The 26,565-nt window shown below is 42.9% G+C and overlaps 1 protein-coding gene across 12 annotated transcripts in view; it reads left to right on the top strand.

Moving 5' to 3' along the window:
• Positions 1 to 26,565, top strand: part of SIL1 (SIL1 nucleotide exchange factor) — a 214,487-nt gene that overhangs the window by 7,631 nt on the left and 180,291 nt on the right. For 3 of the 12 annotated variants that reach the window (XM_037906286.2, XM_037906284.2, XM_037906285.2), the window contains one exon: positions 3,340 to 3,480. The exons of 3 other annotated variants lie outside the window; for them this stretch is intronic. In XM_037906286.2, coding sequence (XP_037762214.2) covers positions 3,340 to 3,480 — 141 coding nt within the window. Of the gene's footprint in view, positions 1 to 3,339; positions 3,481 to 18,506; positions 18,636 to 21,828; positions 21,945 to 22,903; positions 22,912 to 24,835; positions 25,023 to 26,565 lie in introns of those variants that run through there. 6 more of the 12 variants (XM_037906288.2, XM_037906290.2, XM_043552721.1 and 3 more) reach the window with 6 other exon arrangements.

Raw genomic sequence — 26,565 nt, 5'->3', positions numbered from 1 at the left:
GCATAGACTTAATTAACATGGTACTCTGATGTCTTGTGGAGTATTGCTCACCCAGCATCCTTTCAGGCTGGCTGTGATCCTGCTTTCATAAGACAAACATGCTGTTAGCTTGTCTCCTTGGTGAAGAATCCAAAGTGTCTCTTGGTTCTCCCTAGATATAGCAGAACAATCCTTTGCCGTTAGGATACCCTCTGCTCACTGTTCCTTCAAGTGGCTTTCCTCTCTTGTTGATTTTGCAATCTCTTGATTAGCACCAGGCTCAGTATGCAAACAGACATAGATTGTGAGGCGGGCAATACACTTATGACCAGACAGCGATAATCGTCTATTACCATGTGCCGAAAGAAACGTTTTTGAGGTATGTCACGTCCTGGTGACCTGCCTTAATCCCAAATCCTTAAGAATATAATTTTCAGTATAGATACATAACTTCTTAAATATTATCTGTGTATACATTTTGCAGTGTTTATGATGATCACATGCCACCCTTTGGTGAACTAATATGCATATATCTGATTCAGGGATCCCTGTGCATCCCTGTACCCTCTGCCAGTTGGCATGAAGTGGTCTGTGGGTTACATATGGACACTATTCCAGAACAAAAGTGACTTCATTCTGGAATAATATTCTGCTATAGCCTTGTGAGTCAATTTCCCTGTGTAGATTAGGACTCAACCTCTGTGTATTTATTGATTTAATCCAGAGTGACTGCTTTAATCCATATACATTTAATGGGAGAAAATATCAATGGCTGGCTCTGACTAGTCCTAAATGCCCCCAACACCACTTCCCACTGTCGTGAATTTAAAGCGGTCAGTGCCTTTCTAAAACACAGTCCCATCCTGTCACATTCTGGGATGCAGTCCAGATGAGTGAAGGATTGTGTCACCACCTGTAATCCTAGATGCCTGAAATGCCCTGTTGCTGTTGCTTGCAACCTGGACACCAGCAACCAACCAGTGAGCATGCAGGTCACACCATGAGTGTCTGTGTGCTGTAAATCCATGGATCAATAACTCTGACCCCAGCGGCTCAACAGCTGCTTGTGGGCTTCTACCAGCTTTGGTTACCACTTGCAGGGTGACCTCCAACACACTCCCAGTCCCGAATTTTCCCCAAACTGTGTTCCTTGAAGCATCCCATGTGCTCCTGGACCACTTGGAGAAATAATTAGGTTTGCTACTTTTAAAGAGACAAAAGCACATTAGTTTATTTATTTAACTAGGGTAAATATACCCTTTCCTTCAAACATAGCCCTGAGTTCCTTATAGTAAAAATAAATTCCATTTATTAACAATAGGACATAAGTAATGTCAACTAAAAGGAATAAACATAGAAAGGGTTACGGGCAAATCAAAGTGAAAATACATATCTGAAAGTCAAAAATTTAATCTAGCAAGGTACAGGCTTTGTTCAAGATGGTGTTTTTTTTTTTTTTTTTTTTCTCACCAGTCTTCCTTCTACCATGCCATGACTGACTTTCCCTCAGTCAGAATCTTCCACAGAAGTACAAGGTGCAGGCTTCCTGTGTCTTCCTAGGTGAAAGTTCTTTGCTTAAGCAAGTTTCTCACCTATATTCAGTTCCCAGAGACATCAGCACCTCCTTTCTCCTTGGTTGAAGAATCCATCTTTCTCAGCTTGCGAGAGCTCTAGCCCTTTGTGCCTCTCTAGTGATGGATGCCAAAATGGCTTTCTGTCTCTGCTTATAGATTTCAAAGTTTAATGACCTAGTTTAAAGAGGGCAAGATAAGCTCATGGTGGTCTTTCCTTCCTGTGGTCTTCCTATTCCTCCTGCTGATTTTTGTATAGATGGGGCTTCCATATTTTAGGTCACACTTTGCTTAATTTCTTTGGAGACAGATGGCTGTCTTCCTTCCTGTCTGGTGAAAACCTGTTTTTCCGTTTATTTGGTCACAGATTGTAAAGCATAATGTCAGTGAGTATCTATAGTTCTTTATATAGTGTTAATACATACATTTCACGGTGATATTAATCATCAGTGTGCCATTAGCTTTCAGAAAGTATCTTACTTGATACACTGTTATAATACAGCAATATTGTATGCAGTCAGTGGATTCAATTACTTATCGTTTGAGGTGCCCCCCTGTCTTTATAAATAAAATAAAATTTCTCTCTCTTGCAGGGGAGTAGATGCCATGCCGTGTTCTCCCCACCTGATAACTTTGTTTACCTTATGTGTAAATGACCCTTCATTGTCTCTTCCTGAGAAGCAGGCTAGTCAGAGAAGCAAACACATTCCTTTGTCTAGGGCATACCTGTTTACCAGCTCCCCAGACATATCTGGCTTAAACATTTTTTTTTAGTCAAATTCCATTATATGTCCAAAACTCTTAATACCTCTCCCCTCTTTTCCATCCTCCCCCCCCCCCGCCCCTCCCCTCATACATCATACAAGTATATTAATGGTCAGTGAGTTACTAGTTTTCCAATGACACATTACATGACACCTTTTAGATACAGATTATAACCATAGTGAGTTGGGGTACACCAAATTGGTCAGGCCAGCTGAAACTCATTACCTGATTCCAGTGAGCCCTCTGGCACTGGGATGCTCTTAGGGTCACGCATCCACTGTGTCTTCTTTCTTTGCTGGCAACTGCATGGCTGAGCTCTGTCATTTTATTGTAGTTGTGGGGTGAAATTCTTGCCTCATTGAAGTCCATGGCAAAACTATTGACTATAATGCAGTCAGGATTGACCCTGTTTTTCACCACATTCATCTGCTGAAACTGGTTAGCTTAAGTATGTTAACCATAACTCTCTGCTTCCTCTCACAAAGTTGCACTTGAGGAATGTTGGGAAAATGGTGGGGGAATAGTGAATGGCACCCCCTCCTTGTAATTCAATACTTAACCAATGCCAAAGTCTGGTGTTATGTGGAGCATTGTGCTGCTGTAGGGGGCTGTATTTCCAATGAGATGTAAAAGCAAGTTCTTGTTCACTTGTCTTTAAGGTTCCCATAACCCTTACACAAATACGGGGTGCCTTGACCAAATATTAGTCTAGGCAATTAGATTCTGCTTCCCTAAATTATCTCTATGGTTTCTCTGATTATTCGTCTTGTCTCAAAGGGCTGGGTAGTGTAAATAGTGCTACATAGAGGCTTAAGATACTCAAAAATATGGCTGTATCTGTTGGATGAATGTACTTATATGGGTGTTGGATGATTTGGGTCCCAAATATAGTTTGTAAAACACTTGGCTTCATGGGATGAAATAATCTATAATTTATTCTAGGTATGTGTTGATAATACTATAGGATTTTCAGTGAGCAGGTTAGAGCAGTCCTGAACCATGAGTTTATGTTGTTTGCCTGCAGAATGAGAATCTTTGCCAGTAATTCACAAAGTCTGATGCTAGTGTCTGCAAAAGAAGGGGAGATGCTTTCAAAACCTCTGGGTTGCAAGGGAAGAGTCCCTGTACAGATGTGTGTGATGTTTCTGGGGAGAGGCTGTGCCAGGTATCTGCTTTTAAATTTCCAAAATACATTTATTTTTAACAACTGCCTATTTTAAATACAAAGTTTTGTTTAACAGGAGTTTTAAAAAGGTTTCACTATTAATTTTAGAACTTACATTTCAAGCATGTTTCTGTAAAATTGACTTTTTCAGTGTCCTCTGCATTGTGTTCTTTTGCAAGAAATCTCTGCATAATTATTTCTTATGTACTTGTTCAATCTATCAGCCAACAGATGTCAAGTGTGGCAAAATGCTATAATAATATTATAAACTAATAATAGTTATAATGCTTCTAATTACCTGGCATGGCTTTTGATAAAGGCAGACTCAGAAATTAGAGTGAGTGAATGCTTAACCTTGAACCACAGAAGCATAAATGAGCACTTAATCTTGCTCTAGGTGTACTATACTTGCAGGTGTTTCAGCTGCACCCACCTATCTCTAATCAAGTGGCCCGTTCCCTTAATTTCCTCAAATGGACCAGGAGTAAAAATCATTTAAATCAGTTATTATAGTAAAAACCTGTTATCAGTATGTTCAGAGATGCAGAACAACTCTGGTAAACTCTGTTGATGAGCAAGTTTATTGAAATGGATTTTGCATACCAAAAACTGAAGCCTGGTCATCTTAAAACTAATTTGGCAGTTGACCACTTGAGTTTCAAAGAATTCTTGTATCTTGATTATTACAACAATGCACATAAATTGCTTCCACATTGGGAAGACTAGAGAAAATGCAGGAATCCTTTATCTTTTATGTAAGTCGATTGTGCTGCTTATAAGTACCAGGAAGTCTTTCTGACACAGGCTGAAATGTGTTTTTATATGAAGTTAGCTATTCGTTACAGATAAAATTCACCCATCCCTGCACAAAGACACAGTAAATCCACTTTAGGCCTGATCTTGAGTTCTTGCACCTCCCATTGAAATAAAGGGAAGTTGTGGGTGTTCATTGTTTCTCAGGATCAAGCCCTTGGTATAGGGAAGCTAAGCAGGGATTTGGGGATGGGTGTTATGGAATTGCCTGCATCCTTCAAAGCCAGGGGTAGGATGCTGGACTGCAGGACAGACCCTCATTGGCCAGTATTCGAGCATTTGGACTAGAATAGTGACTGCAGCATTTTTCATGTAGCGTGTGTCTACCCAGCAGTGTAAGCCCAGGGTTAGAACTTGAGTTAGCAGACCATGGGTTTGTTTACCTAGGGCTTGAGCATCATTTGTAACCCCACGTTAAGAATTATTGAACCCTTGGTCTCAACCTGTCTTATCTTTGTTATGCGGGCCTGAATCCAACCACCCATATCGCAGACTTCCTGCTGCCCTCCCAAAATGTGGCTACTTTGGCCCTTTATGGTGCAGTGTGGGAAAACTTGACTGTCCAGAGGACAAAGCAAGTGAGCCCATGAGATTGTGGAATACTTTTGGTGGACTCCCAGAGCATGAGTCTGATGGGCCTGTGTCTATACTGAAAAGCCATTGGGCTTGAACTCTGGGTCCTGGCTTGACTAAGGCATGCACTGAACCCGAAGGGGTTCTGGGACCAGGGTCAGCATGACTTGTCTGTAGATGGAAGTAAGATTAGGCTTGCTCCTAAATTTGAACCCTGGGTTTACATTGCAGTGTAGACGTACACGTAGAGGCTCACTACCCATAAATCCACAAAATAGTGGATCCACTCGTATTGCCCTTTGTCCTACCTTTCAGCAGCTTCACTCCACTCCAGGCTAAATGGAGACAGAGTGGTGCTGAACGAATGCTCACTTTCATGGCGCACAAGGGATGCTCTGTGTGTCTGCTCTTATATCCCTACCACAGGGTTTATCCTGTGTGAAGAACCTTCTGCCAGGCCCTCTCTGCTTGCGTGACTTTCACCCAAGCTCACTACAGACAGAATGGTAAGGTGGTTGTTGTTGTTGTTGTAAGCCCTTTTTCCTTTCAAGGCAGTGCGTAATGGATCAGAGGGCACAGCTGTACTTGCTTTACTGCTCATTTCACTTTGTGTTTTATTCATTTAATGTGAATTTAATGCTGGTGAAGAGTCCTGAATTCACAGCCCTAGAGACAGAAGTCCTCTGTTTCACCACAGAGCAGGTACAGCATAGGCAATGGCAGTGCAAGCTTCCTCACACGTGTGCCTCAAATTTCATGGGTAGGTACTACCCCAAGGGATATGAGAAGGACACTTTCCATCACATAGCCTTGGGGTTGAAGGTGCTGCTTGTGATAGTTTGTATCATAATGCTTTAGATGGTAGAAAGGAGCCATATATATATTATTCCTTTGCACCTTTACTGAACTGGGTTGGATTTGAACTGGTGACCTAGAAGTGAAGGCTCTATTTACCATTACCAGTGCCTTGACTAGTCCCCTCCCTGCATTTTGCTTCCCTAACCATCTCTGAACCCAAAGGGTTCTGTTTTAACATCGCCATTGGCCAGTTTTGCCATATGCTTGCCTGGCACATAGAACCTAACATTTTTAACATTTGGCTTAATGCTTGTAATGAGCTAGGACTTCAGTGTTCTCTGCTCAACTTGCCACTTCCTTTAGACTTTTTTTACTTTGGAAGGTTTGAATGCTCATTCAAGGTGTTACCTTTCTAGACCCTTTCTGGCTGCAGGCCAGTGTATCACCATGGATACCATGCCTCAGGAACTGCAAGGCACACACCTTTTCCAAGACATTTGTAAAGAAAGATGCTGTAACATGCAACTTTTGTTTAGGGAGAATGATTTCTCTAAGCAAATAAACAGTTTGTCAAAGAACTCTTGTTGTCATACCAGATACTATTAAGAAAAAGACAAATCTCTGATCTCTTCAGGCTCAAAGTTATGAGGCTCATTTAACCTGCGAATTTTCCTTTGCTCAGCAGTTCCTCAATGGCTAATAGCCAGGATGGGCAGGGATGGTGTCCCTAGCCTCTGTTTGCCAGAAGCTGGGAATGAGCAATAGAGGATGGATCACCTGATGATTACCTGTTCTGTTCATTCCCTCTGGGGCATCTGGCATTGGTCACTGACGGAAGACAGGATACTGGGCTAGATGGACCTTTGATCTGACCCAGTATGGCAGTTCTTGTGTTCTTATATTCTTAGGCATTCCAATTATGTCCTGAGTTAACTTGTTAAACTGCTTGTGTTTTATTCACTCCATAGAGTAAGCATCATCTTTATCTTTTGTTCTGTTCAGGTACTTGTACCACATTTCTCATTGTGGCATAACTTTTTGCTTTTCTCAGCAGATTGAGAGCTCTGGGTTTTTTTATCTGTCTGGGTTAGATCATAGGGATACACTTGCCATTTGGTTAATTTAGTATTTGCATAAATGACAACTTGTCTAAAACTAACCCATGTGAAACCACTTAGGACTTTTAGGTATTGAATACTTTTGAAGTATTCTAATTTTTCTTTTGCTGTCCTTGCATTTTATTATCCATTTCCCATAAATACTTGGCTTTTTATCCTGTATAGGCCTTATTCATGTACTTCACCAATAGCACTGGTGAGCTTGTAAGCAGCTGGGCAATAGATTATTCTCTCCAATTTGCAGAAGGTTATTGTGGTTTTCCTTATCAGGCCTGTCGTCATTGTCATCTCGTCTTGACTATTTTAGCTCCCTTCCCAAATCCCAGCTAGATTCCAGATTGCTAGATTCCAGCATGTCCAGCATGCTGCTGCTGGAATTTTCACACCTACAAAGAGGATCAAATGCATCACCCTAACATCAAGCAACTCCACTTTTTTAATACTCTGTGTGGACTCATGCCAGCTGACTTCATGGACCTTTGTCTCTCCTCTCTTCTGCTGCTTGTCTGGCCCTGGCTTCCTCTCAGTCCCTTCACGTAGTTCTAACACGGGTGAGAGAGAGAGAACCTTCTCCTTTACAACCATTACTGTCTGGAATAGCCTTCCTGTCTCTCCGCCTTCCTGGTTCTTGATCTCATTTCAGATTTCATCTGTAACAGGGTGGATTTGATTTAAATCACTAGTCAAGAAGACTCAATTTAATCATGGATTTCTACATAAAAGTGCATTCTTGTTGGTTGTTATAACCTTAATACATAGTCTTCACAACTCAGAGATAGATGTAGGTTTCATTTTTAGAAGGTACACACTATACTTTTTTAAAGTGATTTATTTTGAAAACTCTTCAGATTAGTTTTACAGCTATATCAGAAAATGAATGATTGGTTATTTCATTTACCAAAGGTAATTGAAGCAGATATTTATGAAGGCACTGGGAGGTGAACTATCTCCAATTCAACAGGTTAACCATTAATATTTGGAGAATTTACTTGCCATGCTGTATTAGGAGGAGAATATCACCAGACAGACATTTAAATTTGTTTTATTTAACTAAAACAACAACTTTACGCATTCTGGATTTTTTTCCCTTCAACAGCAAACATATCATATTTTAACAAAACAAGCATATGAATTTTTGAATTTAGCTTAACATTCAAGTTTTTTAAAATCAGGTTTGTTTTTAGTTAAAAACAATTTTAAATGAAATATTTTTAAACATTTTTTTTAAATTGACTGTCAGCCAGGTCAACATGAGAAACTTAAAATATTGGCTTCTGTAGCTAACTCAGTCATCTTCACGTTCATTTTCCTGTTTGTTCATAATCTGGAAAAGAAAAACAAGCTTTCCTGCTTTTTCAGGTCCCAAACAATTACTCAGTTTGGAATGAATTAGTCCAAAGGAAGAAAATATTCTTTCTACACTGGCAGAAGAAGCTACTACTGTTCAAAGTGAGATTATCACTTCATCAGTCTCTGAATCCAAGTGCTTAAGTGACTTCCACCAGTGCAATAGCTCAGTGGTTTGAGCACCAGCCTGTTAAACCCCGCATTGTGAGTTCAATCCTTGAGGGGGCCATTTAGGGATCTGTGGCAAAATTGGGGATTGGTCCTGCTTTGAGCAGGGGGTTGGACTAGATGACCCCCTGGTCCCTTCCAAACCTGAGATTCTATGATATTTTCTTTAAAACATCATTAGCAAACTTATATTTCTTGACTGGTTTTTATTCCCAAACTGGGTCTCTTTTACGGCCAGCTGCCATTATAGGTTTTCCATTCTAGTGAGAGAATGGTATGGTAGATCTCAAATCAATGAAGGCTACATTCAGAAAGAGTTCAAGACTTCTGGAATATGCTGCTCAAACAGTTTCACTTATGTTTCTACTGCTTGTCACTCCTTTCTCACATTTGTCTCCGGACTTCTTCTCCTTGTCCAGATCTATTTCGCCCCCAACAATCTTGTATTCATCGAACTTTTTGAAACTTTGCACTTTTAGGGAGAGGTAAGGGATTGACTATGTACACAAATTTGCGGAGGGACAATGGGGTTGAGGTCTGTTATTTCTCACCTCTATATATTTATTAAAAAACATTTTTGCTGTTAACAAGCATGTTGTTGTCTCTGGAGACACAAATCCACAGTTTGAGAACTGCAAAACTAAGCATCGCTGATGGTGTCTTCTAGACTGACTGAGTCCCATTGGGTAGATAGAAGGATTAACCTAAATAATCTATACAGAAACCCCTGGAACCCCATAAGATTGGGTCCCTAATCCATGAACTCAGTGATGAGCTGCCAAAATCTTAACAACCGGTTCCCTCCTCACCGCACGAGGGGGTCGTGGCCCCCCCCGACCCCTGCCCCATCCACCCCCCTCCCCTGTCCTCTGACTGCCCCCAGAACTGGGCAGGAGGGTCTTGAGGACCACCGTAGTGGGTGCCCACCCCCCCCCAAGAGCCAGAGGGACCTGCCAGGGGGCAGCTCCCAGGAAGCATCCGGCAGGTCCCTCTGGCTCCTGGGGTGGGGGAGCATGGCTGGGGGGGAGCAGGGGGAGCAGCCGCTCCCCCCACTGATGACATCAAAAGTGGCTCCTTAGGTGCCGACTCTGTGGGTGCTCCAGGGCCGGAGCACCCACGGGGAAAATTTGGTGGGTGTAGAGCACTGACTGGCAGCTCCACACCCGCCCCAGCTCACCTCACTTCCGCTCCGCCTCCTCCCCTGAATGCGCCGCCCCGCTCTGCTTCTCCCCCCCCCCCCCCCCGGCTTCCCACGAATCAACTGTTCACGTGGGAAGCCAGGGAGAGCTGAGAAGCAGGCAGTGGCTTTGCGCTAAGGCCAAGGGAGGCAGAGGTGAGCTGGGGCGGGGAGCGGTTCCCCTGCGCTCCCCCCCGGGGTACCTCCTCGCCTCTCCCCCCCCCAGCTCACCTCCGCTCCACGTTCAGGGGAGGAGGCGGAGCGGAGGTGAGCTGGGGCCGGGGGTGGGGAGCTGCCAGTGGGTGCTCTGCACCCATCAAATTTTCCTGGGGGGTGCTCCAGGGTTGTTAAATTTAGAAGCCCTTTTAGAACCGGTTCTCCCTCGCGGGACAACCAGTTCTAAAAGGGCTTCTAAATTTAACAACCAGTTCTAGTGAACTGGTGCAAACTGGTTCCGGGCTCCAGCTCACCACTGCATGAACTATTGGAACTCATTTACAAAACTTTTCTTAAACATTACATGAATAAATTGTCTCATACTATAGAATTAGAATTTATAATCCCTATTCCATGATACATTATAGCTCAAAGATATCTTAATTAAAACTATCTTTAAGTAGCTTTTTTCCTCAAAAAGCATTTTATCAAAAAAATCCGATTTTAAATAAAAAAATCTGATTTTATTTTAATTAAAAATAATTGATTTTTACCCACCCTGATCTGTAAACCTCTTTTCTTCCTTGATTAACACTGTGCCTCTGAATTACTCTCTGCTGGAGTATTTAATTTGTAAACATTTTGGGACACTGTTTGAAAAATGTAATATAAAGCTGTATTGCATTTACTGTAATGATCTGTTATTACAAGCATATCTCACAGGCATGCTATACAGTACTGTGTGTTTTTAACTAAAATTTTTGTTTTTCAAGTAAGCTTGAATAGCTGTATGGTAACAAATGATGGACAATATCCATATGAAACAAATTCACTCCATTTTCTTTTCCAAGACCATGAAAGAGTGAAAAACAAACAGCTCTGAAAATGTTTCTCATATCCTTGATTCCTGCTTTAGTATAGTTTCTCCTTATGGTAACTTACTAGTGCTGTTACTTTTCTTGGTCCTCCAAAATAAATTGCTCTACTGTTAAAAAGATCCAGCAGGAGCCTAGTATGCATTAGATCCTGCTGTAAATTGTGGGTTTAAAAACTCCAAAGGTGTGGGTGTTGCCTGGGTCCCTTAACTCGGTTTCAAGTGACAGTTGGCACAGGCTCAAGGGGAGGCAGGTCTCCTTGAAGGTTATGAAACTTTGAAGTGATTGTTAGATATTTGTTAAATTTTAATCCAGCAGTGAAAGTGTTGTATAGCTCTAAGGGTTTGTCTACACTGGGTGTTGGATTTGTTGTATGTTGTGTTTTTTGCCCCGCTCTAGCTGCCCCTGTGCCAACCCCCTGTGCAAATAGTGGCTTACGTTGGTGCAGTTTACATCAGTTTGAATCTGGGAGAAGCTGCACTCATGCAGGTCACTTGTTTCGCCAGTGTGGTGCATCTACATTAGCGGTTTGAGCCAATGCTGTGCTAGTGGAATTACATCAGTGCCCCCTGCTCCCAGTTTTGACAAGCCCTCTTGTCCAACAACTCTCTCCACATTCGTGGTTTCTTGTTGATTTTTCTACAGTGAGTTGCCCCAAAGTGCAGCATCAGTGTGTGACAAGGGATGGAATTTAATTTTTTTTCTAGCCAAACTGGCCCATGTTTTTCTGGTAGCCAATATTATAGGGGACATTTTACAATCAAATGGGCTCTGGCCGCTGCGGGGAGCCCCGGGCCCTTTAAAGCACCGCCCGAGCCCCGTACCGGCTTACTTTCACCTCTGGGTATGGATAGCAATAGCTAAAGCTTCTAGGGGTTGGTCTGACAGCAGAGGTCAGAGGGGGCAACTCTGTTTTGTACCCCTGTGACGTGGGAATGGTTTTGAAATAATGCCATTTGTTACCACTCTGGAAGAGGGATTCATATAAAAAGTATAATCCATGAGATAATTGACTACCAAATGCGAATTTAGCAAGCAAGTAAAAGGTAATCCCAGGAAACAGTCAAATGCCTTCTCCACCTCTAAGGATATGGCAACAAGAGGCTCCTTTGACTCCCTTGAAGCTGCAATTATGTTGATCGGTTGGCACAAAATCATTAGTTATATTTTCACATAATCTGGGGTAAAATCCTGAAAATTTTGCTGAGACAGAAGTCTTATGACAGTGGGAGTTTGATGGGTATGTCTACACTTAAAATGCTACAGCAACACAACTGTAGTGTTCCAGGGTAGACACTCATTACAGTGATGGGAGGGGTTCTCTTGTTGCTGTAAGTAATCCATCTCTCAGAGAGGCAGAAACTGGGTTGATGGAAGAATTCTTCCGTCAACCTAGCACTGTCTACATCACGGGTTAGGTGAGCGTAACTAGCTCTCTCTCAGGAATCTTTCACACTGGCATAGCTACATCTTTTAGGGGTTAGTTTCCAGTGCAGACCAGCTATGAGTATGGGCGGAGTAAAGACCTTGGGATTTGGCTCATGATTTATGTACATGAAGTGTATACAAAGACTGCCCAGAAATGACAGATTTGTATCTATTACTTTGTTCTTCATGATTTGTGATATTTACCAGAAGACAAGAACTTTGTTTGATATGAGGACACAATCAAACATTTCTCATATTTTTTTAAAATGCCTGTTTTACTCCCTGTTGGAAATGTGACCCTGAAACCCGAAACACTTTAGAATTCCTCTGTCACATGCACCTAACTGATTGTGTGTGTGTGTGTGTAGTGTGGTATAGCTAATGTGTTCTTAGGAAGCCATAATCCTATATGAGCAGGGACTACATCTGTGTCCTCTGCTTTGATGCGAGTAACCACAGTTGAAAAGAAACCTAGATGCAAACAAAACTGTGTCTAAATATAGGTTTTTCATGAGGCATCGAATGCTTTTTAAATAAAATTTGAAAAATAGATGAGAGCATGGCTCTGGTGCTAAGAACACTGAATGGAATGCAGGATGACACACTTGCCTCCCCCTTTCTCTTTGTGTTCCTCCCACTTTGTTGGCGTTAATTTTACTTTTCCCCCCTTTGCTTTTTTAGGGGGAGTGATTTTCAGGCCTCCTCTGCTGGTTCCTGCTCAGTTTAGTTTTTTAGGAGGCACTGCTTCCTGCTTCTGTCATTCTTCCTTTACATTTCCCCCCCCCCCCCCTTTTTCCCCCCCTCTTCCTCGCTCTATAATGTTAATATATTCCAGTCCTTTGCAATTCTGTCATGCTTTTCCTCCGAGGATCTCATAGCACTTACAAACTTTAAAATCTCATGGGGATATTTATTCCGATTTTAGAGAAGGAGAAACTGCCTGGCAGCTGAGATCAGCTGAATTATTCCTGCTAATAGTACCTAGATTTGGGCATCTGAGCCTAGGCTTTGGAATTAGTTTCCTCCATTGGTCGAACAGAGTTCAAGTCTGAATGTTCAGTCACCATGTAAGGCCTTGGCTACATTTGATTTTTCACCTTGAGTTAATTTGAGGGCTCTGCCTAAGGTAAATTGCAAACATTTGTGTTTTGGGACAGATGTGTGAGTTCAGTGGTAATCAATTAACTCATAAAAAGAAAAGGAGTACTTGTGGCACCTTAGAGACTAACCAATTTATTTGAGCATAAGCTTTCGTGAGCTACAGCTCACTTCATCGGATGCATACTGTGGAAAGTGTAGAAGATCTTTTTATATACACACAAAGCATGAAAAAATACCTCCTCCCACCCCACTCTCCTGCTGGTAATAGCTTATCTAAAGTGACCACTCTCCTTACAATGTGTATGATAATTAAGGTGGGCCATTTCCAGCACAAATCCAGGGTTTAACAAGAACAGCTGGGGGGGGGGGGGGGGTGGAAAAAACAAGCGGAAATAAGTTACCTTGCATAATGACTTAGCCACTCCCAGTCTCTATTCAAGCCTAAGTTAATTGTATCAAATTTGCAAATGAATTCCAATTCAACAGTTTCTCGCTGGAGTCTGGATTTGAAGTTTTTTTGTTGTAATATCGCAACTTTCATGTCTGTAATCACGTGACCAGAGAGACTGAAGTGTTCTCCGACTGGTTTATGAATGTTGGACATAAACCAGATGTCAAGAATTATAACATTCATAAACCAGTCGGAGAACATTATGCAAGGTAACCTATTTCCCCTTGTTTTTTCCTACCCGCCCCCCCCAGCCGTTCTTGTTAAACCCTGGATTTGTGCTGGAAATGGCCCACCTTAATTATCATACACATTGTAAGGAGAGTGGTCACTTTAGATAAGCTATTACCAGCAGGAGAGTGGGGTGGGAGGAGGTATTTTTTCATGCTTTGTGTGTATATAAAAAGATCTTCTACACTTTCCACAGTATGCATCCGATGAAGTGAGCTGTAGCTCACGAAAGCTTATGCTCAAATAAATTGGTTAGTCTTTATTTGCCACAAGGACTCCTTTTCTTTTTGCGAATACAGACTAACACGGTTGTTTCTGTGAAACCTGTAATTAACTCATAGTGCACATGAGCCCTTAGGCCTTATTTAAAGATGTGATGTTAGAACCTGCTAACTGTGTGTCTTAAAAATGTAGTGTAGACAGGACACACTGCCTTTAGCATGTGCTAAACCAGTCAAGTTAAATCCTAGTCTATTTAGGCCTAAAACTCATCTGATTTCGCTGGCTCTTCCTTGAGGCCTGGCAGTGGGGGAATATATCTGGCCTATCTTGGTAGGGAGGGAGTTTACTGAAGGTTGACTTTGGGCAGCATGGTTTGTATTTTAATTATGTAGATATGCCCAGAGAATTTTGATGGTCTCATTCTCTAAGTAAATTATGACACCGAAGAGTGATAAAGTGATTTGCTTAGAGGCAGAGCTAGGTCTCCTGACTCTCAGGTGATGTCTACACCACAGACCTTCCAGCGGCACAGCTGTACCGCTGCAGCCGTGCCTCTGGAAGGTCTCCCGTGTAGCCACTCTATGCTGATGGGAGAGAGCTCTCCCGCTAGCATAATTAAACCACCCTTAAGGATCAGCAGTAGCTATGTTGGCGGGAGAACATCTCCCACCGATATAGTGCTATCCACACCGGTGCTTTTGTTAGTGAAACTTATGTTGGTCAGAGGTGTGGGTTTTTTTTCACACCCCTGACCGACAAAAGTTTCACTGACAAAAGTGCTAGTGTAGAGAGAGCCTCACTCTTGCACTTTAACCAATGAGGTTCCTCCCTCCATTTTAAGACTAGAAACTGTTGGTACCTGTTGGTACCTGTGTTGAAAGGATTTAGAACGGTTTTATGACTCTGCTGCTGGGGAAAGGGGAAAGCAGTCCCTCTGTAATATACTTAAGATTCTGTATCACTCCAAAAGTTATACATTGCATTTCAGCAGGAAATTGCAGCAGATCTTGCAGAAATGCCTGTGAAACAGGTGATTTCCAATCTGTTTATCAAATGAAAAGGAGCATTGTAATATATAAAATAGTAACTAGTTTTAACCCAGTGCTTCTTTCAAACCACTGTATTTTCTTCTGTTGTTTTTTCCCCAGTTACTTTTCTCATCTTCCTGGGAGGAGGTTGGTTGCATACATGCACCTTCCTATGTAAGATTCCTGGATTTGGCCAGATTCCTGCTGGGGAACAATGGGTGTACAGAAGTTCCGGTCTCCTTAAAAGGTTTTTGCAGTGTAGCTAAGGAGTGTGAAAAAACACCCTTTTAACTGATATAGCTATGCCAGCAAAAGCCCTAGTGTTGACATAGTTAAACTGGTGAAAAAATCCTTTTACTGGTGTGACCAGGGTCCCAGGGGAGCCAACTTAGGTCATTCAATTAGGGTGAACTGAAAAGAATGGGGGCAGGCAATCCCCAAAGCTGATGGATATTCAAATACTTAGATTTACCAAGCCAGCACAAAACAGCTTCTATACCACTTCACTGGTTACCCAGAAGCCAACAGCACATTTCCCTTGAAGTAACCCAGCCATAGGCCTCCACCCAGACAACCAAGTCAAATATGATGAGGATTACTGAAAATCTTATTCATCATATAAAAAAGTTCTACCAATCCCAAAGGATCGGACACATTACCTCCCAGGTTAATGAATATTCCAGATCTTACCCAAATACATGCTTACAGCCAATTCCTATTAACTAAACTATAACTTATTAAAAAAGAAAAGTGAGTATTGGTTAAAAGATCAATATACATACAGACATGAGTACAGTTCTTGAGATTCAGATTCATATAGCAGAGATGGTGAGCTTTGTAGTTGCAAAGAGTTCTTTCAGAGTTAGTTCATAGGTAATAGTCCAATGTGTATATTCAGGATGCTCGAGTCAGGACTGGGATCTCAATCTTGTGGCTTAAGCTTCCCCTGTATGAAGCATCAAACAGATCTGAGATAAAAAGGATCGGGATCCAAGAGTCTTTTGTACAGTTTTCTAGCAGCCACTGGACCATACAGGCCTGGGTGAACAGTAGGCTTCTGATGTAATCTTCTGTTTCCTAACCCTCACTGGTAATTAACTACATGGATTAACATACAATAATTTATCCATTAAGCAGTTTATCTCAAACTTTAAAGAGCCATATAGACCATGACATTAGTGCACCCAAGATTAATATAAATGTTAATATTCCCTTTTGATCTCTGAATCAGTAGCTATAGTGACAGACAGGAACTGTCTGTTTACGTGGCTAGCATCTAAGATATAAGTAAACACATACAATTAGTATCACCTCTAATTCTCTAACAATACAGGTTTGCACTTCAAAGTTCTAGCCTATCTAGCATGGAATGGCCCTAATTGCCATTTCTAACATGTCTCTATAGGTTGACTCGGGGTCAGTTAGCCTGCAGGATGCTTAACGCTTTCTGGCCATGTGCTACACTTTGTATAAGATTCGTTGCAATTATATAACAGCGGTAGCAATAATGATTTGCATGGTCATATTTTAATCAGATAATGTCACAACTGGTGTAGCTTATTTTGTTCGAGGAACAGGGATAAGCTATGCTTTTGCTGGTATAAACTGCACCTTCTCTAGGAAGGTTTGCTGGTATAGCTATACTGGTAAACCCTTTCTAGTGTAGACAAGACTTTTGTAAACCAAGCTAGAATGATGACTTTATTAGTGTCTGGGACAACCACCTCTGATGTGGGACGCAACATTTGTTTAACAGCTCACAGCAATAATACACATTGATAGAGGGAAGGCATCAAAGAATACAGTATCCTGTTGAAACTTCAGGGAGTAGCTAGGGAGGCAGAATGTAATTACTGGAGTTAAAATTTGGCCAGAAAACTGGGGATAACATCCCCTATTCTTGCAAAAAATACTAGAGAATCTTTAATTATCACAAGATCTTGGTTTTGAAACTCCTGTAGCATGGCACATCGAGCAGAACAGTGTCCCCTAACCCTATGCTGGGATTTAGGTTCAACACTGACTTAGTGGGGAATGTTACCTACTGGTTTTTTAACACCACTTCGTGCAGTAGCTAGGTGTTCTGTAGCTTGTTAGATGTGACAGGATCCCAGCACAGTGTGATATAACTGCAGGTACAAGCAGGAAAAAGGACAGGAGGAACAAAAATACAGAGATACTGAAAACATGGAAGACAGGGCGGTGGCAAGAGATGGACAGAAGCGGGGCTGTGAAGGGGATGAGGAGATTGTACCCAGATGCAGTAGCAGTGTTTATTTGTATTGTGGCAATGCCTACAGGGCCTAGCTGGGGATTGGGGCCCTGCTGTACAAATATTACATAAATATAACATATAACAAATATAACAGACCCTGCCTTGCAGAGTTTTCAATCTAAATATCTTGTAAATTAGCTCCTGTCCCATACATGCCCAAGTGATAGACTCTGCTGTTCCTTCTATACCAGAATTTAACTATTTAATTCCACAATGAATAGTTCTTTAAAGAAAAGATGCAGCGGAAAGATGGTGATAATCCTTAGCAGTTATAAAGCAGTTTATATCTTCAAAACTCTTCTAAAATGTCTCCCAAGAATGAGCGAAATACTATTCTGTTAGTGCAGAAATGTCACATTCTTTATCTATGTCGTGCTTCAGCCCAAGAGTGATAATTTAAACCTCACCTTCTTTTAATAATAAATATTGCTGATGACTGTCTTTCACAGAAACTTCTACATGGGAATAGATTGTATTGTAATGATGTGTTTTTAAAGTGAAAAGTGTTTGGTTGATGTAAGCACTTGGGTTTAATGTGGCCAGTTAGGCTTCTTGGATTTTTCCTTTGGAGTTTGGCTGCCTTCCGCTTAAGGGAGCACAATGGTCTATTAAGAGTTTATTTGATCTGACACATGACAAATTGTTTCTAGTGGTGGGTACTTCACGCAGTGTGTTAGCTGGCAGCCCTGGTGTGGGCACTGTGGAAGTCAGGAGAAGCAAGTCCGTTCTTCACATTCTCTTAAGCGGTAGCTGAGATACTATCGCTTCATGCTTTATCCCACCACATCCCTCTTTTTTTCTGTTTGTTAAATTGTGTCTTTTGCATGGATTATTAATATTGCTGATATGCTGTCTGTGCTTGCAGATGCCATTTGTGTTGCTTGTTGTGCTTTGGTGTGCAAGGCATATCAGGGGGGTGAGTCTGGCTTTTTGGAACCAGACCCAATTGCCTTTAAAGACACGTTGCTCTGTTACTCATTTTATATATACAATGTTAACCCCATAATGAAGAGTGGAAGAATATTATTTTCATAATACAATTGTAGTATCTAAAAGCTATTAGCTAAAAGGTACATGTCCCCATGAGATATTTTAAATACATTTTATCTGTTCTATTACCTGCGGTTTCAAGAACATGTCCCTCAAGCATTTTAATCTTGTTTTTTCAGGCTTGTCTCAGAATGAGAAATCGCTCTTATTTGCAACATTGGGGATAATTACCATGTTCACTCATTTCTGTTCTTTCTTTCCATCCATATATTATTGTTTCCAAGAGAAAATCTCTCAGTAAATCTCTGCTAAAAACAAGACAGACTGCTTGATTGAAGGGAGAGCCTGGCTGGTCTGGAAATGGGTCTGCAATGAGCAAGAGAGCCTCTTCTGGCTCGTGTGCAGAGGTATGCTCTAATGCAGTTGGTCTCAACCTTTCCAGACAACGGTCTCTTTGAGTAGTCTGATTTGTCTTGCGTATTCCAAGTTTTACCTCACTTAAAAACGACTTGCTTACAAAATCAGACATCAAAATACAAAAGTGTCATAGCACGCTATTACTGAAAAATTGCTTATTTTCTCACTTTTACCATATAATTATAAAATCAACTTAAATTGAAATGTAAGTACAATATTTATGTGTATAGAGGAGTATAAACAAATCATTGTATTAAATTTAGTTTGTACTGACTTCACTAGTGCTTTTTATGTAGCCTGTTGTAAAGCTAGGCAAATGTCTAGATGAGTTGGCGTACCCACTGAAGACCTCGGTGTACCCCCAAGGGTATGCATACTCTTAGTTGAGAACCACTACACTAGTGTACTGGCTCCTTCAGACCCATTATAAAGCACTGTGGCATGTGGAGCCAATCAGATACCTGGACCGGCAGAATTTTCCTAACCCTATAATTAATCAATGAGGCACCCCAGGCAGTACATCTCTGGGCAATTATACCTTATCACAATGCCTGAGGTGAGGTATGTGGCTGAAGGTCAGGTCTACTTAACTACCCGAGAAATGCAGTAATCATCCTGAAGTGCTCTGCCTGCAGTGCCTCACTGCTGTTATGAAATGGAATTGATACATAACAATAAGAAAAACAGCTCATCAGAAAGTCCTATTTTATCCAGAGACTAAAAGCCAATTCAGAGTTTCTGTAGCAATGCCTTATGTTCTCTCTCCGGCTATTTCTTTTAAATATAACGTCTCTGATGCTTATGGCAGACTGAAAGTGTTGGAGACAAAGGGTCACTCTAATTATTATTTATTATATAGCAACATAAATGTGCATCATACTTAATACACAAATTACAGGGTCCTTGCCCTGTTAAACTTAGTCTGACCCCAATTCTACAATCACTTAAACATGTGAGTAACTGTACATGTGAATGGGGCCACTGAGTTCAATGGGATTTTGTACATCCCTAAGGGTATGGCTACATGGAAACATCAAAGCGTTCCCGGAGCGCTTTGAAGTGCTAGTGTGGTCGCGCACTGGGAGAGAGCTCTCCCAGCACTCTTGGTAATCCATCTCAACGAGGGGATTAGCTCCAAGCGCTGGGAGCACGGCTCCCAGTGCTCGGAGCCTGTTTACACTAGCGCTTTAAAGTGTTCTGACTTGTTGCGCTCAGGAGGGTGATTTTTCACCCCCCCTGAGCCAGCAAGTTAGAGCGCTATAAAATGTAAGTATAACCAAGCCCTAAGTGTCTGCAGGGTCAGGGCCTAAACTGCAACATAACTGGATGGGTGAGGTGTGCTATAATTTCCCAGAAGCGTACTGCCTGGGTTGGAGTGGAGGATGAGGGGAATAGCCTTAAGTTGTGTGAATCATAGAATATCAGGGTTGGAAGGGACCTCAAGAGGTCATCTAGTCCAACCCCCTGCTCAAAGCAGGACCAATCCTCAATTAAATCATCCCAGCCAGGGCTTTGTCAAGCCTGACCTTAAAAACTTCTAAGGAAGGAGATTCTACCACCTCCCTAGGTAACGCATTCCAGTGTTTCACCACGCTCCTAGTGAAAAAGTTTTTCCTAATATCCAACCTAAACCTCCCCCACTGCAACTTGAGACCATTACTCCTTGTCCTGTCATCTTCTACCACTGAGAATAGTCTAGAACCATCCTCTTTGGAACCACCTCTCAGGTAGTTGAAAGCAGCTATCAAATCCCCCTTCATTCTTCTCTTCTGCAGACTAAACAATCCCAGTTCCTTCAGCCTCTCCTCATGTGTTCCAGACCCCTAATCATTTTTGTTGCCCTTCGCTGGACTCTCTCTCCAATTTTTCCACATCCTTCTTGTAGTGTCAGGTTTCAGAGTAACAGCCGTGTTAGTCTGTATTCGCAAAAAGAAAAGGAGTACTTGTGGCACCTTAGAGACTAACTAATTTATTTGAGCATGAGCTTTCGTGAGCTACAGCTCATGAGCTACGAAAGCTCATGCTCAAATAAATTGGTTAGTCTCTAAAGTGCCACAAGTACTCCTTTTCTTCTTGTAGTGTGGGGCCCAAAACTGGACACAGTACTCCAGATGAGGCCTCATCAATGTCGAATAGAGGGGAACGATCACGTCCCTCGATCTGCTGGCTATGCCCCTACTTATACATCCCAGAATGCCATTGGCCTTCTTGGCATCAAGGGCACACTGTTGACTCATATCCAGCTTCTCGTCCACTGTCACCCCTAGGTCCTTTTCTGCAGAACTGCTGCCTAGCCATTCGGTCCCTAGTCTGTAGCGGTGCATTGGATTCTTCCGTCCTAAGTGCAGGACCCTGCACTTATCCTTGTTGAACCTATCAGATTTCTTTTGGCCCAATCCTCCAATTTGTCTAGGTCCCTCTGTATCCTATCCCTACCTGCCACTGTATCTACCACTCCTCCTAGTTTAGTATCATCCGCAAATTTGCTGAGAGTGCAATCCACACCATCCTCCAGATCATTTATGAAGATCTTGAACAAAACCGGCCCCAGGACCGACCCTTGGGGCACTCTACTTGATACCGGCTGCCATCTAGACATGGAGCCATTGATCACTACCCATTGAGCCTGACAATCTAGCCAACTTTCTACCCACCTTATAGTGCATTCATCCAGCCCATACTTCTTTAACTTGCTGACAAGAATACTGTGGGAGACCATGTCAAAAATTTGCTAAAGTCAAGAAACAATACATCCACTGCTTTCCCTTCATCCACAGAACCAGTAATCTCCTCATAGAAGGCGCTTAGATTAGTCAGGCATGTCATTCCCTTGGTGAATCCATGCTGACTGTTCCTGATCACTTTCCTCTTGTGTAAGTGCTTCAGGATTGATTCCTTGAGGACCTGCTCCATGATTTTTCCGGGGACTGAGGTGAGGCTGACTGGCCTGTAGTTCCCAGGATCCTCCTTCTTCCCTTTTTTTAAAGATGGGCACTACATTAGCCTTTTTCCAGTCGTCCGGGACTTCCCCCGATCGCCATGAGTTTTCAAAGATAATGGCCAATGGCTCTGCAATCACAGCCGCCAACTCCTTTATCACTCTCGGATGCAACGCATCAGGCCCCATGGACTTGCGCACGTTCAGCTTTTTTAAATAGTCCCTAACCACTTCTTTCTCCACAGAGGGCTGGCCACCTACTCCCCATGCTGTGTTGCCCAGCGCAGCAGTCTGGGAGCTGACCTTGTTCGTGAAGACAGAGGCAAAAAAAGCCTTTGTGGCTTTAGCCTGCAATTCTAAGGTAATGTTATAAAATGTTATCCTGTGTCAAGAGTGTTTGGCGGTGGGAGGACTAGGCCTGTGCCTTCCTGAGAGGGGGACTTGCATGGATTTGTTCTTTTCTGTTTCAGTATTGGCCAGTCTTAGGATTTCCCTAGTGTTAAGGGGCATATTGAGACCTGGTTGCTACATGGCTGAGGACTGATCATATTGCAGACCAGAAACAAAGCAGCTTTGGAGCCCATTGCTCTTCAGAACTTGGAGAGGGAGAAAGATAAAACTGGTTTCAGAGTAGCAGCCATGTTAGTCTGTATTCGCAAAAAGAAAAGGAGTACTTGTGGCACCTTAGACACTAACCAATTTATTTGAGCATAAGCTTTCGTGAGCTATAGCTCACTTCGTCGGATGCATTCAGTGGAAAATACAGTGGGGAGATTTATATACATAGAGAACATGAAACAATGGGTTAGTTACCATACACACTGTAACCAGAGTGATCAGTTAAGGTGAGCTGTTACCATCAGGAGAGTGGGGTGGCATGGAGTAGGGGGGGAAGAAACCTTTTATAGTGATAATCAAGTTGGGCCATTTCCAGCAGTTGACAAGAACATCTGAGGAACAGTGGGGGGTAGGGGTGGGGAATAAACATGGGGAAATAGTTTTACTTTGTGTAATGACCCATCCACTCCCAGTCTCTATTCAAGCCTAAGTTAATTGTATCCAGTTTGCAAATTAATTCCAATTCAGCAGTCTCTCCTTGGAGTCTGTTTTTGAAGTTTTTTTGTTGAAGAATTGCAACTTTTAGGTCTGTAATCGAGTGACTAAAGAGATTGAAGTGTTCTCCAACTGGTTTTTGAATGTTATAATTCTTGACGTCTGATTTGTGTCCATTTATTCTTTTATATAGAGACTGTCCAGTCTGACCAATGTACATGGCAGAGGGGCATTGCTGGCACATGATGGCATATATCACATTGGTAGATGTGCAGGTGAACGAGCCTCTGATATTGTGGCTGATGTGATTAGGCCCGATGATGATGTCCCCTGAATAGATATGTGAACACAGCTGGCAACGGGCTTTGTTGAAAGGATAGGTTCCTGGGTTAGTGGTTCTGTTGTGTGGTGTGTGGTTGCTGGTGAGTATTTGCTTCAGGTTGGGGGGCTGTCTGTAAGCAAGGATTGGCCTGTCTGCCAAGATGTGTGAGAGTGATGGGTCGTCCTTCAGGATAGGTTGTAGATCCTTGATGATGCGTTGGAGAGGTTTTAGTTGGGGGCTGAAGGTGATGGCTAGTGACTTTCTGTTATTTTCTTTGTTGGGCCTGTCCTGTAGTAGGTGACTTCTGTGTACTCTTCTGGCTCTGTCAATCTGTTTCCTCACTTCAGCAGGTGGGTATTGTAGTTGTAAGAATGCTTGATAGAGCTCTTGTAGGTGTTTGTCTCTGTCTGAGGGGTTGGAGCAAATGCGGTTGTATCGTAGAGCTTGGCTGTAGACAATGGATCGCGTGGTGTGGTCTGGATGAAAGCTGGAGGCATGTAGGTAGGAATAGCAGTCAGTAGGTTTCCGGTATAGGGTGGTGTTTATGTGACCATCGCTTATTAGCACCATAGTGTCCAGGAAGTGGATCTCTTGTGTGGACTGGTCCAGGCTGAGGTTGATGGTGGGACGGAAATTGTTGAAATCATGGTGGAATTCCTCAAGGGCTTCTTTACCATGGGTCCAGATGATGAAAATGTCATCAATGTAGCGCAAGTAGAGTAGGGGTATTAGGAGAACAACGCTTCCTCAGCTCTCGTCCAAGTCAGCCATAAAAATGTTGGCATACTGTGGGGCCATGCGGGTACCCATAGGAGTGCTGCTGATTTGAAGGTATACATTGTCCCCAAATGTGAAATAGTTATGGGTGAGGACAAAGTCACAAAGTTCAGCCACCAGGTTTGCCATGACGTTATCGGGGATACTGTTCCTGATGGCGTGTAGTCCATCTTTGTGTGGAATGTTGGTGTAGAGGGCTTCTACATTCATAGTGGCTGGGATGGTGTTTTCAGGAAGATCACCAATGGATTGTAGTTTCCTCAGGAAGTCAGTGGTGTCTCGAAGATAGCTGGGAGTGCTGGTGGTGTTGGGCCTGAGGAGGGGGTCTACATAGCCAGACAGTCCTGCTGTCAGGGTGCCAGTGCCTGAGATGATGGGTCATTACACAAGTAAAACTATTTCCCCATGTTTATTCCCCCTCCCCCCCGCCACCCGCCCACTGTTCCTCAGATGTTCTTGTCAACTGCTGGAAATGGCCTACCTTGATTATCACTACAAAAGGTCTGTGTCTCTCTCCCCCTCTACCCCCACTGCTCTCCTGCTGGTAATAGCTCACCTTAAGTGATCACTCTGGTTACAGTGTGTATGGTAACACCCATTGTTTCATATTCGCTGTGTATATAAATCTCCCCACTGTATTTTCCACTGAATGCATCCGATGAAGTGAGCTGTAGCTCACAAAAGCTTATGCTCAAATAAATTTGTTAGTCTCTAAGGTGCCACAAGTACTCCTTTTTAAAAAGATAAAACTGATTCCCTAAAAGACTCCTGTTAGATAATGTGTCAAGCAAGGGGGATTCTGAGTGCTCCCAGCTTTGCAGGAAGCTACACACAGTGAAGGCTAAGAAGCAGAGAAGGAAGCGCAAGATTAGCTCCTGCATTCTGCTGCCTTGCACAGAGGGAGAACTAACACTAAGAAGAAGCAGTGACTGCAGGCCTTCCAGAGAAGTGACCTTCCCAATATACCTCTCAGAGTCTGAGATGGCCAGGTCTCTGCAGAATCCACAGAGCAGCTTGCCCCTAAAAGCTCCTAGCTAGCCCAGCAGCTTCAGCAAGGCAGCTTCATCCTTCATTGCTAATGTTTGTCCTCCTTAATGCAGCAGCTGGCAGCGTCATTCCCCTGGGAAGGGAACAGCAAGTGACAGATTGCTGCACTGTGGGAGCCAGCAGAGACTTCTTTCAAGGGGTTAAGTGACTCCAACTCCATGTCCTCGAGCAACATCGGGGCAGCTTATCAATTCAGTGACACTTATGTCTCTGTTTTCTCCTCATTTCCACTCTACTAAGGTACTAACCTGCCTACCTCTCGCATTAGAAAGGCAATCGAGTTTTGTACCCTGGAATTGAAGTCTGATCCATTCCTCTACCACAGTGGTTCTCAAACTAGGGCTGCCGCTTGTTCAGGGAAAGCCCATGGTGGGCCAGGCCAGTTTGTTTACCTGCCGTGTCTGCAGGTTTGGCCGATTGTGGCTTCCACTGGCCGCGGTTTGCCTCTCCAGGCCAATGTGGGCTGCGGGAAGTGGCGCGGGCTGAGGGATGTGCTGGCCGCCCTTCCTGCAGCCCCCATTGGTCTGGAGCGGCGAATCGCGGCCACTGGGAGCCAAGATCGGCCGAACCTGTGGACGCAGCAGGTAAACAAACCGGCCTGGCCCACCAGGGGCTTTTCCTGAACAAGTGGTTGCCCTAGTTTGAGAACCACTGCTCTACCAAGACCCTAGAGAGCTTTGTATATTGTGAGGGAAAATGCTCAGACTTTCTTGCCCTCTTGAGGCCAGCTTATTATTGTGTCTACTTCATGAGACTCTTCTCCTCTGGGTGTGGAGGAGCTATTCCTCCCTCCCCCTGCTCTCAACCTCCAACATGAAGGGAACTCAAAAACCCAAAAGGGGACACAATCCCAGGACCAAAGAAACCAAAGTCTAAAATTAAGTAGATCTCCTTGACTTTGATACTCCTGAGGTTCTTTCTGACAAAAGAATGTTCTATTAAGTGCCTCAGACTCCTCCCATAAATCCAAGTGGAGGATGAAAAACACTCATAATCAAGCTCAGGTTCATCCCTCAGTTTGTCCCTTTCGGAATCAGAGACTACCAAGCCTCTGAACAGAGCACTTATCATTAGGATGAGACAATCACAGAGACCAACTGCTGTGGCTAGTGTCTCTGTGTTCTTTACTTTCAGCCTGTTTTTGGGTCCTCCTCTTTGCTCCAGTGCCTGGATTGGCTGGGATGCAGAGCTTTTCCGAACCGTCGCAGAGCGAAATTAACGAGACTGCTCATGTTCAGAACCCTGTAATGGCAGTCACTCTTCTGCTACTTTGGGTAGCTCTGAGCAGGAACAGAAATTCTGGCACTGTCTGTCTGCAGACTCAAAAATTATTCTGCATCTGGTGATGCTTGGAAAGTTTTCATTGTATGTAGGCTAGAAACTTACACTTTTTAAAATGAAAATTTAAAAATTTCTTCAGATTTTAGGCATTGCCCTCCCCTGTCATGCACCAGGGAAAGCTTCCCATTCACTGACAGGTGAAAAGCAGATATTGTCAAGCCTGTACTAGATACATATATTTTTTTTGATGGGGCCCTGTGATAAATAAAGGGGGGGAGGGTAGCTCCCTTTTTATGGGCACCCAGCCAGCCAGTTAGCTATAAAATTCCTCTTAGCAGCTGTTCTCTACTTGCTTTACCTGTAAAGGGTTAACAAGTCCACAGGTAAAAGGAAAGAAGTGGGCACCTGACCAAAAGAGCCAATGGGAGGGCTAGAACTTTTTAAAATGGAGGAAAAAACTTCAGATCATACCTAGAATTACTTATTTGGAACTCCCAAATGT

The sequence above is a fragment of the Chelonia mydas genome, chromosome 8 (assembly GCF_015237465.2).
Source record: "Chelonia mydas isolate rCheMyd1 chromosome 8, rCheMyd1.pri.v2, whole genome shotgun sequence".
In the NCBI taxonomy this organism is placed as follows: Eukaryota; Metazoa; Chordata; order Testudines; family Cheloniidae; genus Chelonia; species Chelonia mydas.
The sequence above is the reverse complement of the archived record's forward strand: the minus strand, read 5'-3'. Positions and strand labels throughout refer to the sequence as shown.